The 18198-nt window shown below is 51.9% G+C and overlaps 1 protein-coding gene across 14 annotated transcripts in view; it reads right to left on the bottom strand.

Annotated features, from left to right (window-relative positions):
* GRAMD1B (GRAM domain containing 1B) overlaps positions 1–18198 on the bottom strand; it is a 175017-nt gene that overhangs the window by 11075 nt on the left and 145744 nt on the right. For 13 of the 14 annotated variants that reach the window (XM_077893930.1, XM_077893923.1, XM_077893924.1 and 10 more), the window contains 8 exons: positions 11929–12013; positions 11250–11353; positions 10394–10489; positions 9009–9089; positions 6332–6447; positions 4406–4562; positions 3084–3273; positions 967–1110 (listed from right to left, as the gene is read on the bottom strand). In XM_077893930.1, the coding sequence (XP_077750056.1) occupies positions 967–1110; positions 3084–3273; positions 4406–4562; positions 6332–6447; positions 9009–9089; positions 10394–10489; positions 11250–11353; positions 11929–12013 (973 nt within the window). Of the gene's footprint in view, positions 1–966; positions 1111–3083; positions 3274–4405; positions 4563–6331; positions 6448–9008; positions 9090–10393; positions 10490–11249; positions 11354–11928; positions 12014–15391; positions 16110–18198 lie in introns of those variants that run through there. The other variant, XM_077893929.1, reaches the window with a different exon arrangement.

Below are 18198 nucleotides of genomic sequence, written 5' to 3'. Positions count from 1 at the left end.
GGGTGGGGAAGAGCCCCGGAATGAGGGAGGGAAAGAGGCATGCCCTGGCCACGTCTGAATCTCCCCTCCAAGTGAACTCTTGACTATACTGATTGCTGCCTGGCCCCCAAAAGGAAGCAAATGGGAGCCCGAGGGCCCAGGGAGGAGGGTGGGAGGCGCAGGGAGTGAAAGCAGAAAGAGGCTCATTGTGGCATTGCCGAAATTCTACACAGGCCTCCAGAATGCTGATTGTTCCCGGGGCTGGGACAGGCGGTCTCGGGGCCACCTGCGGGGGTGCTGGCAACACTGGAGTCACTGTGACAAGGGCCCGGGATCCTTGGGAACAAGCCCTCTCCCCTGAGGCGTGCCCTCCCAGTGCCCTCAGCTTGCCCTCTCCTCCTGGCAGAGGGCGACGCTGATGTCAAATGCCCTCGCACAGAGTCGGATGCCCAGCGGCTCTGCTAGGCCAGAGCCTCAGTCCATTCGTGGGGCAGAGCCAGGGCAAGGGGAGGAGACAGGAGCACGCAGGTATGAGGAGGGCCGTGCAGAGTCCTGGATGGGAGTCCTGGCTCGGGCCCTACAGAGGTGCACGGCCCTGGGCAAGTAAGAAAGGTCGGAGTTCTGGCTTCATGGGTACCCCGGGGCCCGCAAGGCTCGCACATCCGGCAGATCCGGGTTACACGAGATGATGTAATGCGCTCGGCAGGCCGTGGAGGCTGAGCAGTAAGTAAGGGGTCGAGGCTACTCTTTGCTACACGGTGAGCCCTGGGAGGGCGACTCGTTGGTGAGCCTTTGGGGCCTGGCGCACAGTGGGCGAGCGTAAGGCTAAGCCGTGGGGGAAGGAGTAGTGAGCAGGGCCCTGGCACGGGGCTGGAAAGAGGGTGTCCCAGGGCCATGGGGGGTAGGGGTGCGGGGAGACTTGGAGAAGAGGAAAAAGGGTGGCCCTAAAGGGAAGGGACGGGAGGCGCTGGCCCTGGAAAAACTGACCGGAGAAGCGCCGCTGCTCCATGAAGTCCCGCTGGAAGGGCGAGTCGGTGAACAGCAGGTCATAGAGCTTGTCCACGCTGAAGTTGAAGACCTCATTCACGTACTGCCGGCCACTCAGGTCCTCATAGAAGGCCTGGACCTCCCCTGCACAGAAGAGGATGAGGAAGTAGAGACTGGGGGCGGAGGGGTGGGTGGCCCCAAGGACACCCCCAGAGCACTTATGCAGCATTGGCCACCAAGGGTCAAGGGCGGCCGGAGTGGGTAGTGGCTCGTGACTGTGCATGTGTCCAACTCCTCTGTCGCTGATGTGCACACAACTCACTGGGCGTTCTCTTCATCCCGCCTTTGCAGAGACTATGGGAACATACTATTTGCTTTTACATTTTCAAGCCTTCCTAATTAAGCTGATCTTAGACTAAAATTTCAATAAAGGATTATTTCCTGAGCTTCCCTGCACCCAGACACTTCTGTTATCCAGAGCCTGTAAGTTAAGCACAACTGACAACACACGGCATTGCAACCACGGCACAGGTGCATCAAAGGGACACGGATTCATCTGTAACTACCTCTTCATATAAAAAAAGCTTTTGGGGCGCCTGGGTGGTTCAGTGTGTCAAGCCTCTGCCTTCGGCTCAGGTCATGCTCTCAGGGTCCTGGGATCCAGCCCTGTGTCGGTCTCCCTGCTCAGAAGGAGACCAGCTTCTCCCTCTCCTTCTTTTTTTTTTTTTTTTTTTTATTCATGATAGGCACACAGTGAGAGAGAGAGAGGCAGAGACACAGGCAGAGGGAGAAGCAGGCTCCATGCACCGGGAGCCTGATGTGGGATTCGATCCCGGATCTCCAGGATCGCGCCCTGGGCCAAAGGCAGGCGCCAAACCGCTGCGCCACCCAGGGATCCCTCTCCCTCTCCTTCTGCCTGCCACTCCCCATGCTTGTATGTGTTCCCTCTGTCAAATGTATAAATAAAATCTTTAAAAATTTTTTAAAAATAAAATAAAAGCTTCTAAGGCTGGGCTGGACTGTAGGGCCGTGATCTAACCACACAAGGTCTGCTCCTCTTCTCTAAGGCAGCCTGTTTCCCCCAAGATTTCAATGCTTGTCACTTTTCTCAGGTTTCTACCTGCTCCCGGAGAACGTGCCTGTGTGCTGCTAAAGTCCCGGCACTCCTCCTAAGCCCTCGGCACCCCATAGTCCCTAATTACTCCACCTACGGAGGCTGGCATGTGGTCTCAGGCAAGATGCTGACATTCCTGGAGCCCCTGTGGCTCAGAAACATTGTAGGGGGCTGGTAACTGTACAGGATAAACACTATGTGAGCACAGTGGGGGGACAGTCACGTCTAAGTGAATGGCACCCCTGTTGTTGTGCAGTACCCAACCTGTGCAATCCTTTGCACTGGCCCTGCGTCCTAGATGGGAGTGGGGAAGCCTTTCCAGGGGACCACAGGAGAAACTGTCCACAGATGTTTCAATGAGCACCATCTGCATACAGGCGCTAGTCCTAGCCTTCCATCAAGTCACTGGATCAACCCATTTCATGAATACCGACAACAAGGCCTCTCGGCCCCAGAATGCCAGAGGCAGCACATTCCCAAGGTCCTAGAAGCTAACCCGATGCAGGAGTGAAGTAAGATACGCTACCTAGAAATACGAGAGAGAAGGGCAGATTGCAGAGTCCAAGTGAGTCCAAGTGACCCAGCAAGACCTTTTCTTGCAGCCTGGTGGTCTGAAAACCCAACACTGGAGTCACTGAAGCGAGCTTCTATTAAAATTGCATTATTCCTGGGAAACAGCTGACTGGCACTTTCCTGTGGCATATGAACACTGCCTTGCCTTGCATCTCTACGAGGAACAGAGCCGGGGCCAACAGGCAGGTACGTTTAGTGACAAGACTGGGTGGCAGGATAAAGCGATCCATCGAGTAAAGACAGACAAATATGGAATGATAAGGATCCTGTGGGGACTATCTGGAAAAATGTGTGTCTGCCAATGACAAATAAACCCACCCTCCCACCAGAAACCCAGAGACTGGCTCCAGCCTCCCTACAGGGACATCCTGTTGGCCTTCAAAATGGAGAGAGGCGAGGCTGCCCCGCACACTCAGTTTCAAACGCCCACCTTCATCGTGGGTGTCAGAAGAGTCACTAAGCTCAGTGGGAATGTCCTCATTGTCGTTGAAGTCCAGCGAAGGGGAGGTCACAGGCGCGACGATCTCAATCTTCTCTCCAATGATGTTGTCAATGGCAAGCTCCTTCTCCAGCGACCCATCGCCCTCCAGCACCTCCTCCTCCAGGGGCAGGCCGTCGAACTGGGGTGGAGACAGAGCAGTCACCCAACAGGTGCCAGCTGCTTCGGGTCTCCTCTCTGAAGGGAGATTAGGGACCTGGCCTTGGGTACCCTCCCGTTCACAACACAGCTGCTCAGGAGCTGGGCCGGAGCCGTGGGCTCCAGTGTTTTCCCCAGCTCTGCCATGGAAGACAGAACACAGCAGAAGGTTCCTTGTCCTGCTCACCATCACAGAGCACACAGAAGCCTGGGCAGGGAGCAGGGTTAGCCCTCTCGGTCTCCGCTCCCTTCCTGGAGCCACTCACCCACCATGCTACATGTCAGCCTGCCTCTCACTAGCACTCGCCTGCCAAGACGCTCCACAGCTTCATAAACATTTTTGAATTCATTCTCCCCTTAGCCCCAGAAGGAAATAGATACCAGCCTTTATATTTGTAAGATAGCCTCAGAGATGGAAAATGGAGAGATCAGGACCAGGTAAATGATGTTTTCATTCTAAGGCCAGGTGGTCTGACCCCTCCCCGCCCAAGCCACTGGAATATGAGGCTCCCCTTTCCGGGAAGCCCTCCCATTCTTCTACCTGCCAGCGCACACCTGACACTTCCTTCACCAAGCTTCCTTCCATCCCCTCTGTAACCAAGTGTCAGAGAACAAAGACCTTTCTTGACACATTTTTACCTCTTTTGTGAAGTCTAGCGCAGCAGTATAATAAATCGGGAGTGTATGATACTGGAAACTCAAAAACTAATTGTTGAATGAGGGAACAGATAACAGGTCCATAGTCCTAGAGTCACATATGATTTTGACTTCAGATCAAGGCAGTTTAAAAAAACAAACAAACCCAAACACCTGGGATAGTTCCCTACTGAGGGGCTGATGAGGAGCCTTCCACCAAGAGCAAAGCTCACACAATGGAGCGTGTGATGGTTTTCATCGGCTCGGAAGCCAAACAAAATCTTGCATCCAAGGCACTGAGAACCCGACTCTGGGTCCTGGGACCTCGCCATCAGAACAGAGAGCCCATCGTCTCCAGGATGCCTCCTTGGCTAAGCCGACCACAGTGTAACCACCCTCCCTTCTATCCGGTCCCCAGGCCAGGGTCCTGCGGAGTTAGCTCAGCTAGGAAACGCTGGCCACAGTCTAATTGCCCATACCGAGACGGGGGCTTCGCTGCTTCCTGTGGAGGTCAGTGTGCTGTTGGTGATGGATTTCTTGGGTAGCTGCGGACTGGCATCTGGCTTGGTCTCGATGCTGCTTTTGGATGAGCTGTCATTCACTTCATTTTCTTCCACGGGGATCTCCTCACAGTAGCTGAGAGAAGACACCACGCATCCCCGTTAACCTCAGTGGCCAGGACCACCGACTATTCTAAGGACCTCAGGTCTCTCTATCCATCCCAAACTATGGGCTTTCTTGCTTCTTTGCTTTGCAGATGACCTTCCTCTGGACACCATCCCCCTGGCTACACCGCTCTCCTGAAACCTCCTCCCGACCTCGCACTCCCCTCCCGTGTACGATTTCTGCCTCCAAAGTCACCTTTTCTATGCACTCTCCTTAGATTTAACCCTATCCAAACTATGACCATTATGTGTCTTAAACTATCTTTCTTCCACTGGCATTCCATCCCATCCCAAGCGGACCACTGACAGAAACACCTGGGCTCTGAGCATACATTTTATTTCCCACACAGTGATGAGGACCAGACCCTGCACCAGCATGGTTTGGTGATAATGCACAATTTCTGGATCCTAACTAGTGAGCTTCTTTGTCTGGGACACCTGAAAGGGAACCCTCCCAGAGATAAAGGTGAACGCCCTTCTAGGGACACTTCAGGGATGTCACTGTGGCCTCTCCCAAGGGAGAAACCATCCCGGTCATCAACATCTGACTTACACTTTACCTTTGACCCCACCTGGATACATGACAGCTCTGAGTAACCCATTACAGGCCTCCTAAAGATAATCATACAGATATTCACAGAGATTAAGAGATTCCTTCCACACACCACCACCGAGCCTCCACCCACCTCCCCACCTCGAACATGCTAGAATGGCTCCAAGATCCCATCTTTCTCAACCCATCAACAGCACAAGATACAGTGATGCTTCCTTCTCCTAAAGCTTCCTTCCCTTGGCTTCGAGATGAGAGCTCTCCCTGTGTTCCTCCGACCTGGCTGCTTGTTCTTTCAGAATTTCTTTTGCTGCTTCTTCCTTTTGTTGAGTGCTCCTAGGCCGACCTTGAACTTCTTCCCATGTTCATCCAGCCACTTGACGGTTTCAGCTAATCTCATGGCTGCCCCCCCTCATAATTCCCAAATTGATATCCCTAACCCAGCATTCCTTGGTGAATGTCACACTCACATACACAAATGTCTGTGTGACATCTCCACTTGGCCAGCAGTCATCTCAAACCCAACTTGATTGATCTTCCCCCAAAGTCTGGTCTATAATACTGTCCATCTCGGTTTGGAACAGCTCCAGCCTTCCGGTTGGTAAATCCAAGAAAATGTTAAAGCCATCTTTGGTTCTTTTCCAATCTGTCAGCAAATCCTTCAAAATATACCTGCTTCCACTTTCAAAATGTATTCACCAACTAACTGCTTATTGCCATTTCTACTGCTACCCTCCTGGCCCAAACCACCTTCACCTCTCATCTAAACGATCTAAATTATTCAATAGCCTCTTAGCCCGTCTGCCCCTGTTCCTCCCTGGTATATCTATTTTCAATCCAGGAGCCAGAGTGAGCCCGTTAAAATGTTAAGTCAGATCTTATCAATTACCAACTCAAAAGCCTTCCCAGGGCTTCCCAGCCCACTCTGAATAAAATCCAATCATTGCACTGGCCGAAGGGTCCTCAGAATGTAGCCCTTGGCCTCCTCACCTCTTTCTGCCTGCCCTTTGTTCATTCTGCCCAGTCACCCACTTGCTATTCCTTCTGCCTAGGAGGGTCTTCCCACAGGTACCCTCACTTCCTTTGTGGACTCACTTAGACATGGTTCCCCAGTGAGGCTGTCACCCCTCCACCCATCCCAGCCCCTCTTGGGAGAAGCTCCCTGGGCAGCTACCCTTAGTCTTGCTCACCCCATCGTGTTGAAGTCGTCATCAGGGGGCACGTAGTCCTCATCGTCACTGGTCAGGCCCAATTCATTCCCATAACACTGGTGGACAAAGTGCCAGAGCTCCTTGGGGCACAGGGGCTGCAGGGGACAACAGAGCGACTCTGACCCTTCCTTCCTCGGGAACCCACTCTACCCAGGGGCACTGAGTTGAGCTGGACTCCCCTGGGGGCAGGAGAAGCTGGCTTCCACTCTCCCTTGCCTGTACTAAGAAGAGAGCAGCGCCTCCTCCACTCCCTCCTTCCTCCTCTCAGGATCACAGCGAAGACGCCCATCCTTCACCTAAAAATATGGCTTTCAGCAAAGCCAGGAACCTGGCCCTGTTCCCACAGCTCAGGTTTGCATAATGGGATCAGCTGACCCCTTAAGGATGGTTAACTATCCATCTTTGCTCCTACGGATGAGGTCAAGCATTGAGCGTGATAAATCCATGTTACTCTTGGAGCCAAGGTGATCCCAGGGCTTCTGATTTGGACTTGATGCCTTGAGCCAGTCTCCCGGACCCACATTAATCTCCCAATACTAACAGTGGCCACTCCATAGTTGGGACAGTTCCCGTGGCTGGAAAGAAGCCTACGTTCTCAGAATTTCAGGGGCCTTAAAGATCATCACAACCAACCCTCTCTTGGCTACCTGAGTACTTCCTTCTTTATTCTCCAACAGAATCAGTTTGCCTACAGTGGTATGGACTAGTTCCAGTTTCTTATTTCCAAGGGTATCTACACGCCCTCCCCAAAAGCACTGTCCTGAGAAAAGTGAGCTCTCGTGGTTTGGATTTTTGGGAAAGGGGCAACAGAACGTGGAAGAGGGATGCCTGGTGGGAACACGCATGAGCTGTAAATTGGGAGGAGGAACAGAAGGTGACGGTGCGGCCAGTATGTGAAAAAGAGGGCAAAAGCTAGAGAAAACCAGAAGGCATCAAAACACAAAGAAGCATTTTAAATCAAACGTCAAGAATGTTTCCCATCAACAGATCTGATAAGGGATCTGAGAATTTCCGAGCCCATCCTCCCAAGGCGTGGTTTAGGAAGCAGGCAGTGCCAGGATGCCATGAGCCAGCGCTCTGGTTTTGTGACTGAGAAGTGCCCAGAACGGCAGAGTCAAGGATGCCCTCTGAGCCGGCAGGTGCTGGCCCTCACCGAGCCAGTGGGAGGCATCGTCTTCTCTTCCCTCGGGCCCTGCTGCCTCCTAGCCCTGGCCCTTATGTAGACCATTCACCCCACCTGGGACACACATCTGCCTCACTGCCCCACCACATCCTCCCCTTTGTCACAATTTCCCTGCTGTCTGTGCCCTTCTCTGACCAATCTACCTGGCTTGGCTTGTCTGCCTACAACCAGGACAAGGACAATCAGCAGACATCTACCTTGTGGGAGCGTCTGCGAACCATGTGGGCGATGCTCTGTCTTATTCAGAAATGACCGTGGTTGTGAACTCAAGATCCAAACTTCCCAGTGGAGGTTCAAGCATATGATCATTTTACTATTATCAATGGCTCATCAGGGCTACAGATCTCAGCTCACATTAGTTACCTGGATTTGTGCCAGGGCTCTAGGCCTTCAGGTTAGAAGAAATTCTAAATAATAAATTCTGCTCCATTTACTTTAGGTTGTTTTGGAGTCAAGGTATGTACATGTGTGTCATATATATGTAATATAATTATAACCGTATAACTTTTCTATTACACCTCTTTTCCTGGTTTGGAGGCTGTTTCTCAACATCCCCCAGTATCAGAGCGGGAGTTCTCTAAGGAATGCGGCTGTGATATCGCCAATATCTGTGCCCCCTCACAGTCCTTCAGATACTGGAGAAGTCAGACTGGTGTCTGTATAAACTCTATTATCCTATTTGCTGTATTTCTGATGCACTGGCATCTGAGGCCTTGTGGACTGGGGAGCGAATACCCACCCCGGGATTAGCTAATTCCAGGAGACAGAAAACAACTCACCCAGAAGCGCACCTTTTATATATAACCGGCCGATCCAAAGCCTAGACCCTCAACCACCCTCTTTCCCAGATCCTTACAGTCCGGGCCAACGTCACCCGGTCTCAGGTACCCCAGGGACAGGCAACCAGAGAGGGTCTCTATATCCTGAAGCCTGATGGGATTATTCGAGCAGGCCAATCCTAAACCTGGCTGGCCTGCTTGCCCTGCCTCACCCATTCCTTCCTGCAAAAAAACACAATCAAAGCTCTTGCCCGTGGTTTCCCCTCGCTCTCTCTGCCTCCTGACTGACCCTGGCTGCTTTCACTTCCCATGTGTTTGAGGTTGTGACCTGCCTCTCTGCCGCTACGAAACTGCGAGTATAAACACCGATTCCTTCCTGATGGTCCTTTCCACCTCCGTGGGTCTCACCGACCTGGTGAAAGCAAACCCTGGTATGTTTTAGAACGGTGGAGCTGAAACTGCCCAAAGTCGACCAGGGCAGCAATGAGGCTGTTCACACACCGCCACCAGGAGGAGAATACGTGACTCAAAGCACATCTGGGGACTTCCAGAACCTTGAGGACACGTGGGCTGCTCTGGAGCTAGCCCACGTCACAGTGAAAGCATGCTCTCCACAGGGCCCTCACTCCAGGGGAAAGAATGTTCTAGATCGATGTGTGTCCTGAGGCCCAAGGAAGGGATGGGCAGCACTTACCTTTTCAAGGAGTGCATTTTGCCAGAGTCGGAACATCATCATATACGTCCTATCCCGGGCCCCAAATGAAGTGAAAAAGTGCTAGATCGGAAGAGAACACAGCAAGAGGTGCCTGGTAAGACTCACACACTAAGGGAGGGAGATAGGGCGCTTTGTCCTTCTAAGAAAAGCTACTGACTTCATCCCCAAATATTATGGACTCGGTTGTCCGTGACCGTGATGCCAAGGTACTCTAGTGACGGGGACTGGTCCACGGGGCCCAGGTACCTGGCACTTTCAGGTCCCCACTGCCACTAAGTCCTGCAGGATTCACCCCTGCTTTCCACGGTGCTTCTCCCTCTGTGGAGGTTTCATCTCCATAAAGCAGTTTCCTTCACCACTGACTACAACCGGGTTAAGCGGTGAGCTGTGAGCTAGCCCTTTGGGATGGAGAAGACAAACCCACTACCCCACTCACCCTCTCATCTGCTAATTCGACAAATATTTGACTGTCTGGGATACGATTTTACAGCAGTCACCACAGAGACTCCTCTTTACTGTGCCTTACACATTAGTGGGGACCCTTTATAACACGCAGGAAGGAAATGTGGGAAACCAGATTTTACTGAACACGATCCAAGGGCTTCACGAGTGCTGCTGCTTCATTTAAACCACATGAAAACCTTGGAAAATAAACATAACTGCTAACACCTAATGAGAAATAGGCTGGTGGGATTAGGTGACTTCTGTAATTACAAAGCTGATCCGTGCCGGCAACAGAATTCAAACCGAAGACTATCTGACCCCAAATCTTATGGTTGTTATCACCACTGAACTGCCCGAGTCCAAAGGCTCTGTAGACCTGTGTTCAGCAGAGACCTAGTCCACCCCTAAGCCCCAAAGCTGTCGGTCTCCGGGCTCTGGTGAAAGGGAGATGATCCTCGGGCCACATTTCCCCCATGGCGGCATGGACAATCCACTTCCTACCAGACTCTTCGTCCCTTCCAATGAGCTATGCCGATACCTAACAACTTATATGTTTGCACAGCACTTCATAATTTACTGTTTTCAAATCTGTGATGTCACTTCAAGCGTCTGTTATAGGAAGAACTAGCTCCATGTTATACATGAGCAAACTCATGTTGAGAGACGTTACATACCACACCCTTGAGACTCAAGTTCAAGTGCTCTGGCTCCAAGTCGAATCTATAGACCTTCCGTACTTGCCCGTGCTCAGACTTGAAACACCCTGATCCAATGGAGTTGGTCCCTGCAGTCTGTATCACTTTACCTTCCCCCTCCCCATCCTCCTGGATCCCACATTCAGGCCACTGAAGGACAGAAATACAGAAGTAGGGGGTCTGGGGCAGTGGGGGGTTGAAGGGCCAAGATTAGACTCCACTCACCTTTTCTGAGTCAGTGCAAACTTGAATGGCATTGGGAATGAGGCGAGCTGTTTTTTCTTTAGTCATGGAGCAGATGTCTTTCAAACGTACAGTCAGCTGGCAACCCCAGAGGGACAGAGAATGGATAATAAGCAAGAAGAGACATTAATTGAGTCGGCAACGGATGTTCACATGGCATCAGTTCCGAGAGAGGAAACCAGACCTCACCTACATATCTCTATACCTGGGAGGGACCCCCCCCCCCCGCCAGAGACCATCTGGTTTAGGCCCCTACATCACAGAGGCCACAGAGCGAGATGATGGCTGAGCCTCGCCTACAGCCCAACAGTGGCTCAGCTGATGTCCACGGGGCCTTCCTTTTCACATCCACACAGTCTGATTACTGTGCAGAGACCCCATCACTGCTCGCCACTTACAGAAACCCACAACGATGGCACTGGATAGAACCATAAAAGTCACCCATTCTATTTTATAAGATAAGGAGGCAGAGAAAGAACAAAGGACTGGCCTAATGACACACTGCTAACTAGCTGGAGAACCCAGATAACGAACCACCCTGGGTGCCAAGGCCAATGCCCCTTTTACTCAACCATTCTACCTTCTGCAGCGACCCCTGCCGAATACTCACCTGCATTTGCCAAAAGCAAATGCTCTCTTGGGGCGGGGTGTGTGTGTGTGTGTGTGTGTGTGTGTGTGCAGGGGAAGACATGGCAGAGGAGATCTATCCCTCCAGACTTGGGCAATGTGCTTTTAGGAATTATGTAAAGGTGTGGGTAGAGCAGGAAGTCAACAAAAAAGGGAAGAGTGGGAGCAGCTTGCCCAGTCCTAGCCTGGCGAGCAAGCCCCAGGTCTTTACCAGAGTTTCCCAGCGGAAGATGTTGCTGTAGAAGCAGATCCAATTTTCAGAGAGGTAGAGTCGGCCCTGAAGAAGAATGTCTCTTTGGAGTGCACATGAGTAATCTGCGGTAGGATGGGGGACAGAGGAGCTCAGAGACAGGAAAGCATCTTTAACAAACCTACAAATCAGGCATGCCATCTCTCCCACTGGCCCTGGGGGGAGCCCCACTGCCTACAATGTCCTAGGTGGGTGAGCCACTTGAACTAGTGCCCAAGGAATTCCCTAGCATCTCATGTGATATGAAATACACTGCTACTGTCTAGAGGCAGAGGGATAGATGAGATGGCAGAGAGGCCAAGAAAGTCAGAGGGAGAAAAGGCCAATAAAAGGCAACTAACACCCCTCCCCCATCCAAGTGACTCCAACTCTTCACTCCTGGGTCATCTGCAGAGGTAAGAGTGGCAGTGACTCACTCCAGGTTGGGCTCTCTGCCAAGGTCACCACACACAGCCCAGCCCTAAGCCCTCAACCACTGGGGTCAGTGCTCTGGACATCTCTCCCTGCTCCCAGACAGATGTGCTTCCTTGGCTTGGCTCTTAGGTGTGGAACCTCAAGACAGAAGCAGCCTGAGTGCTGTCCTTGGGACACCCACACTTCCTTCCTGCTCCCTTCCCCGCTCCCAGGTCTCCCGGCTCACCCACAATGAGGCGCTCCGTGTCTGGAAGTTGCTTAAACAGCTTTCTGAAGTCTTCATTTCTCTGCTTGTAAGTTGGGCTTAACACCTGCATGACAATGACCAAGGTTAGCAGGATGTTCCCAGGTTCTGTGGGGTTGGGGAGGAAGATATAGGAAGAGCACCTGCTTCATGTCCAAAAGGCAAAGATAAGGCTCTGTTCTCACACAGTAGCCTGGTTAGGCAAAGGGGGGTTGGGTACGCATGGAAAAACACCATGGAGACAATCTGACACTCTGAAAGGGTTTGTACCCGGTGTCCATCAATGAGAAAACATCAAACATACTAAGCAGGGCCCAGATTATGTCCCAAGAGGAGAAAGGAAGGAGGGACACCTCCAGGGAGCTTCCTGGGACCCACCATGAGATCTGTTGCTGTCCTGCTTCTGCTGGCAATAAGTACCACCCTGACACCCCACAGGGCGCCCCTAGCCCCACAACCAGACCCAGAATATGATGGTACTCAGTGCACCCTTTGGAAGCAGTGGTTATCAAGACTGGCAGTAATGTAAGAATCGGCTATGTAAGAAATAAGAAATTCATGAGTGGAAAAAAAAATCGTAAAATTTAAGATTACTATGTTGTTTTATGTCCATTCTATCTCAGTAAAATGGGGTAGGGGGGCGTAAGAACTATACTTTGCCAAGAATGAATTTTTAAAAATCATAAAACTAGTCCTAGAATAAGCACACAAGTAGAGAATTTAAAAGCATATGTGGTAACTAGAGGCACCCAACCTTCACTCCCTCTCCACCCTTTACAAGATTATCTAATCCAATCCTTACATTATTAATGAAGAAACGAAGGCCAGAGAGGAGACCCCTGCCCAAGATTCCCCAAGCTGGTCAGTGGCAAATTTCTGGATCCCTGGTCCTGTGCTCACCTCTCACCACTCCCTGTGCCACCAGATGACCCTGTGCCCACTTAGCTTTTTGGGTGCCTCCATGGAGACCCATACCTGTAAACTACCTTAGCAAATCCTTCTTGGAAATGCCATCAGCCAGCGGAATAGACAAGAATCCTGATCTTTCCAAGCTTACAGTCTTAAAATGAAAAAAAAAAAAAAAAAAAAAAAGAAGTATAGCCTGTGGATGAAAGGCACCCACGGATGATTCATGAAGACCAGTGCACAACCCAGGAAGGGGCACGCATCACAACAGAGAAACATCTGTACTCCACCCAGGCGAGTCACTGACCGACCTACTCATGCCGGGAGCACACGCTTGCAGACTGTTCTGGTGATGGTGACAGATAGGTCTTGGCCATCTCCACTCACTTTCCTGGGAACCCACTGGTGGATTCGATCCAATGCGGTGACAATGAGATGCACTTTAGACTGTTCATTTTTGGCTTTCTGCAAAGCCAGCTGGCCCCGGGGCAAGCTCGGGCTGTGGCGTGACCACGTTCAGAGTACACGCTTGACTACCTGAGCTCAGTGGCCCGATGGCTTTTGTGCTAGAGGAGTATTTCAGGAAGTTGGAGGAGGAGAGAGAATGGTATGTCTTCAGTTTGGGGAAGTATTTCCAGAGACAGAGCGAGGACAGTGCTTTCAGCTACTCTGTCTACAGTTTATTTGAATTTTAAACTTCTGTTTTGGCTTGTTTATAAAATGAGCTATACTTGCAGTAGTCGATGCCCTGCTACCTTTCCCAAGCCACGCTACGCTGTAGAATCCCAAACTTCAAAGATCACCTGCCATATGTTTAAACCAAGTATTAGGGCCCCCAGGAATGAATATCCAGAAGCCAACCTATCCTCTGGCTTCTATGGCTAGAAAAGACCTCCAGATACTACCTACACTCCTGTGGCCCATGTTAGTTCCAAACCAACATGGACATATCCAATCTGACTGGCGCCCCGGCCTTGCAGGACAGAGCCCACACATTGAAAACCTTTGCATGACCACCTGATCATCAGTAGGTTCCTAACTATGTCTAACTGACCTTCTAGAGCTAGAGCTGAGCTAACGTGAAATGAGTTATCGCCACACGCCATGCATTGCCGTTAGCCCTTCATGTACATCATTTCATTGAGCCACAGACTGTTTTTATTATCCTGTTTTACACCCGACGGAGTCGAGGCAGAGAGGTTAAGCAACTTGTGCAAAGTATGTGGACACTAAGTGGGAGAGGAGAGCATGAACCAAGGCAGTCTGGCCCGGAGCCCCTGGTCCCAAGAGGGAAATAACAGGGGTGTCCCAGCAGAGCACATGCTCTTGGGGATGAGATGTTCACCTACTCTGGGGCCCCCACTAGTCTTTCATGCCCACAAGTGGGTCTTTTTTCCCCAGGGTGGGTGGTAATAAAGCCTGTTTTTCAAGACGACAGAGTCTTAGAAATTGGTTGTAGAACAGTGCAAATGCACTTAAGGCCTCTGAGCTGAGAAATACTTAAAAATACTTAAGATGGTAAGTTTTATGTTCTTTACCACAATGACATTTCTTTAAAAAATGTATCACTCAGGTAGGCCTTCACAGTTACATCGAGCCACTGTCAGCCTGAGGACAGCCCACCAGATGGCCCCAAGCCCCCTGCAGGGGTAACCGGGCATCAGGCATCCAATTCTCTGAAGCCTCCAATTTCTTTCTTTACTTTTTTTTTTTTTAAGATTTTTTTTTTTTTTTTTTTAAGATTCATGAGAGACACAGAGAGAGGCAGAGACATAAGCAGAAGGCGAAGGAGGCTCCCTGCAAGGAGCCTGATGAGGGACTTGATCCCAGGACCCTTGGATCATAACCTGAGCCTAACCACTGAGCCACCCAGGTGCCCCTCCCTCCAATTTCTTTCTTTTTTTTTTTCCTCCTCCAATTTCTAATGTGCTTTTTGCACATGGCCACTCTCACATCCTCTCTCATCTCCACCATTTGCAGAGGTGGAGGTGCGTGGCATCTGGCCATTGTCTCTAAACCAAAACTCTAGCTAAAGGAAGGAGCCTCTCCTCTCCTCTCCTCTCCTCTCCTCTCCTCTCCTCTCCTCAGAACAGAGCTGCACCTGTGGGGAGGGGGAGGGAGGGCCACTCCAGCCCTGACCTCTGAACTCGGCCACTTCTACAAAAACTGGCTTGGGTGCAGGTAAACAACCCAGCCTTGTAAATAAATAAATAAATGCCCCGATTCTACGAGGCTGCCAATGTGGATGGCAGGCCAGCCTCTGCCTCCTAGACTCTAAAGTAGAGATGCATCAGGCCGACCTGCCACCATATACCTTCGACACAAGAGACCATGACCCTCTGCCTCCCACCCCTGCAATCTTAAAGCCATCTCCTCTAAAACGGAGGCATGGCTCACCTATTTTAATTTTAAAAGGTCAGAGAATTTTGGTTTAAGGATGGTCAGGTGTAAGGCCCTCGGGGAGCAGGGCCAAGTGGGGAATTACAAGGGTGCAGCACAACTGTCACACAGGCCCAGAGAAGTTGGGATGCACACTCACGGCTGGGACCTCCTCAGATCCATGCCAGTAGCAGAGTTCTGCATCAGCAGGTAAATCTGTAAACTTCTTCAGGTACCACTGCAAAGACTGGGTGTCCTGCTCCAGCAGGAGGCTCCAGAGGACCCCAGACTCTGTCAGAGATTCCATTGCCCTCCACGGCTCCACCTCCCAATGGAGTCCAGCTCCTTGAGCTCCGGTTCCCAACTGTCCCCTCAGAATGAAACAGTCTCGTCTGGGCTGAACGCAGATGGGCAACCCTGTGGCTTCTCGAGGGTCTGTGTGATCTTGACTGGCTTCCTCTTGTCTCCCAGAGCTCCGTTCCCAGCGTGAAGCCTCACAAGTGGGAGGGTGTGGTCAGCATGGTTCGTGGGACAGGCTGGCCAGCCAGTCTCCCATGGCCAGGTTTTGCTTCACCCCACTCAGGCTCCCACGATGTGGCTGGGCTTTGGCTGATGGTGACCCAGAGGGGACGTGGCAAAGCCCCTCCTCCCGGTTAGTGTGGACAGTCACTCCAAGAGGCCAGTTGAGGCCAGAAGATGCAGACGACGCAGCAGGTGCACAGGGCCAGCTGGAGGGCTCCAAACAGCAGGCCGTTGGTGGACAAACCCTGTAGGAAGGGGATGACCCCACAGCCAGGTCCAGAAGTGCAGCCCGCTGATTACTCACACATAGCTCTTAGCTGGTCAGAAACTCCAGGGACAGAATGCGCTCCCAGCTCCCCAGCTGCGTCTGGCCTGTCCCATAAGGCCGTTCACGGTGCAATCTGTCCTCTGGGCGGGCACTGGTCCCTGTGACTCACAGCCCTCTCCCAGGCACAGCGGCCACCACTGGCTGCAGCAACAAGGCCAGCTCTCACCCCCACCCCTCCACACACCCCTTTCCTCCCAACCCGTGCTCTCCTTAGCTGACCAGCACACAACTTCTTTGTTAAGAGTTGCCCGTGGCAGGAGGGAGGCAGAGTGGGTGGGCGGGCAGGGCCAGAACCCTACACATGCCTCAAGTTACAGGATCTGGGTGATGGTACTGGCCAACGTCCTCTAGTAACCCCCCGGCCTAGCCTGGCCTCCCCAGCAGATGTTTCCTGCAATGGAAAGTAGCTGGCCAGGGTTCCCGGGGGGGGAGGGGCGGGGAGGTGCCAGGGGCGCCACTGCTATGATGAAATCTGAAATCGGAGACTAACAGCCAGGGGACTTCTGGAGCACACTCTTCCCTGTGTGCAGCACCAGCAGGAGATTTTGGAAGTCTGACTCCCCTTGTTGCAGATGTGCTGGTGGGGAGAGGCTGGGCAGATCGCCTGGGGAAGGTGAGGTCACCGGCTCTGGGGACCCAGCCCGGCCTCCAGGACTAGCAGCAGGGGGATTCAGGCCAAGAGGATTCCCAGGCAGCTCCTCGGACCTTGAGGGCCAAGCAGCAATGCTAAGAGCAGAGAGTTTGGCCCTGGGGTCCAAAGGAATGTAGGAAAGCTGAGGGACAGGAGCCAGGCCAGTGGAGCCAGGAAGGGCTCCAGACAGAGAAGCTGAGGCAGCGAGGAGACAGCATTGGGACTGGGAAGACATGGGTTCCCAGGAGAAGTCAGACCTTTGAAACAAATGGAGCACCTGCCTCGCCCTCCACAGCTATGCCCACCGTGCTGCGAGGGTCCCAAATCTGTGTGTCATGATGAATGGTGCCTGAGGTTGGAGCCAGCAGCACTCAAATATGAGCATACTTTAAAAGGATCTAATGAATGCATTAAAAATGGAGATTCTTGGAGCACCTGGGTGGCTCAGTCATGAAGCAATTCAACTCTTGGTTTTGGCTCAGGTCATCATCTCAGAGTCGTGAGATGGAGCCCCATATAGTAGGGCTCTGCACTCAGTGGGGAGTCTGCTTGAGGTTTTCTCCTTTTCCCTCTCCCTCTGCTCCCCCCTCCCTTTCTAAAAGATAAATATTTAAAAATGGGGATTCTTGATTCCTAACCCAAAGATTCTGACTGCAAGAAACACAGAGTCCTGGTTAAATGGTGTTAGAGGAAGTAGAGAAAGTCTGAATCCTTCCCCAAACTCCCATCACTCTCAATGTCTGGCACAATGGATGCAGCTGACGGCCTCCATCATCACACATGCAGGGTGGTACCTCCATCAGACTATCATCTTCCCCAGGAGAGACCTGTGCCTCGAACAGCTCTAACTTCTACAGCAGAGCATGATCTGCTGCTCAAAAACTGTGCACCAAATGAACACATTCCTTGTATACCTCTAAAACTATTCCTATTTACACCACATCTATGTGTGCACAGCCACCCAGATCCCCAACTCTACATGCACAGCTTCCTGGTGCCCAATCCCTGCCAACACTCTGCAAACCACACATCCAAGCTTCTCTTTGCCCTGCGTGTGGCAGCCTTATTCTTTGCACTGTGGTAGGGAAACCCAGCAGTCCCATTTTCCAGGGTGGCCAGAATGCCCCTCCTGGGCCACATCGGACCCTAAGGTCTAGACAGCATATAGACCCACAAAAGCTGAATCATCACAGTAATTCCCCAGAAACATTTACATATTGCTATGCGCCAAACAAGGGGATGACGGCTGCAGTCGGGTGAGGCAGGGGCAGGATACACCCAAAGAGATAACCCCTGGGAGACAGTCTCGATACTCAGCCTTTGTCTCCTACAGCCCCCACTATGGAATGGGCTGGGCTGGGCTGGGCTGGGCTGGGCAGGGCAGGCAGCTTCCAGCCCGAGGAGAGGGAATTGACCCGAGCTAAACATTAACTCCACGGCAAACAGTGGGAGCTGGGACCAAGTGGTACCCCCTCCCTGGGCACAG

This window comes from Canis aureus, chromosome 3, assembly GCF_053574225.1.
Source record: "Canis aureus isolate CA01 chromosome 3, VMU_Caureus_v.1.0, whole genome shotgun sequence".
Lineage (NCBI taxonomy): Eukaryota > Metazoa > Chordata > Mammalia > Carnivora > Canidae > Canis > Canis aureus.
Note: the sequence above shows the minus strand (reverse complement) of the source record. Positions and strands in the feature narration are given on the sequence as shown.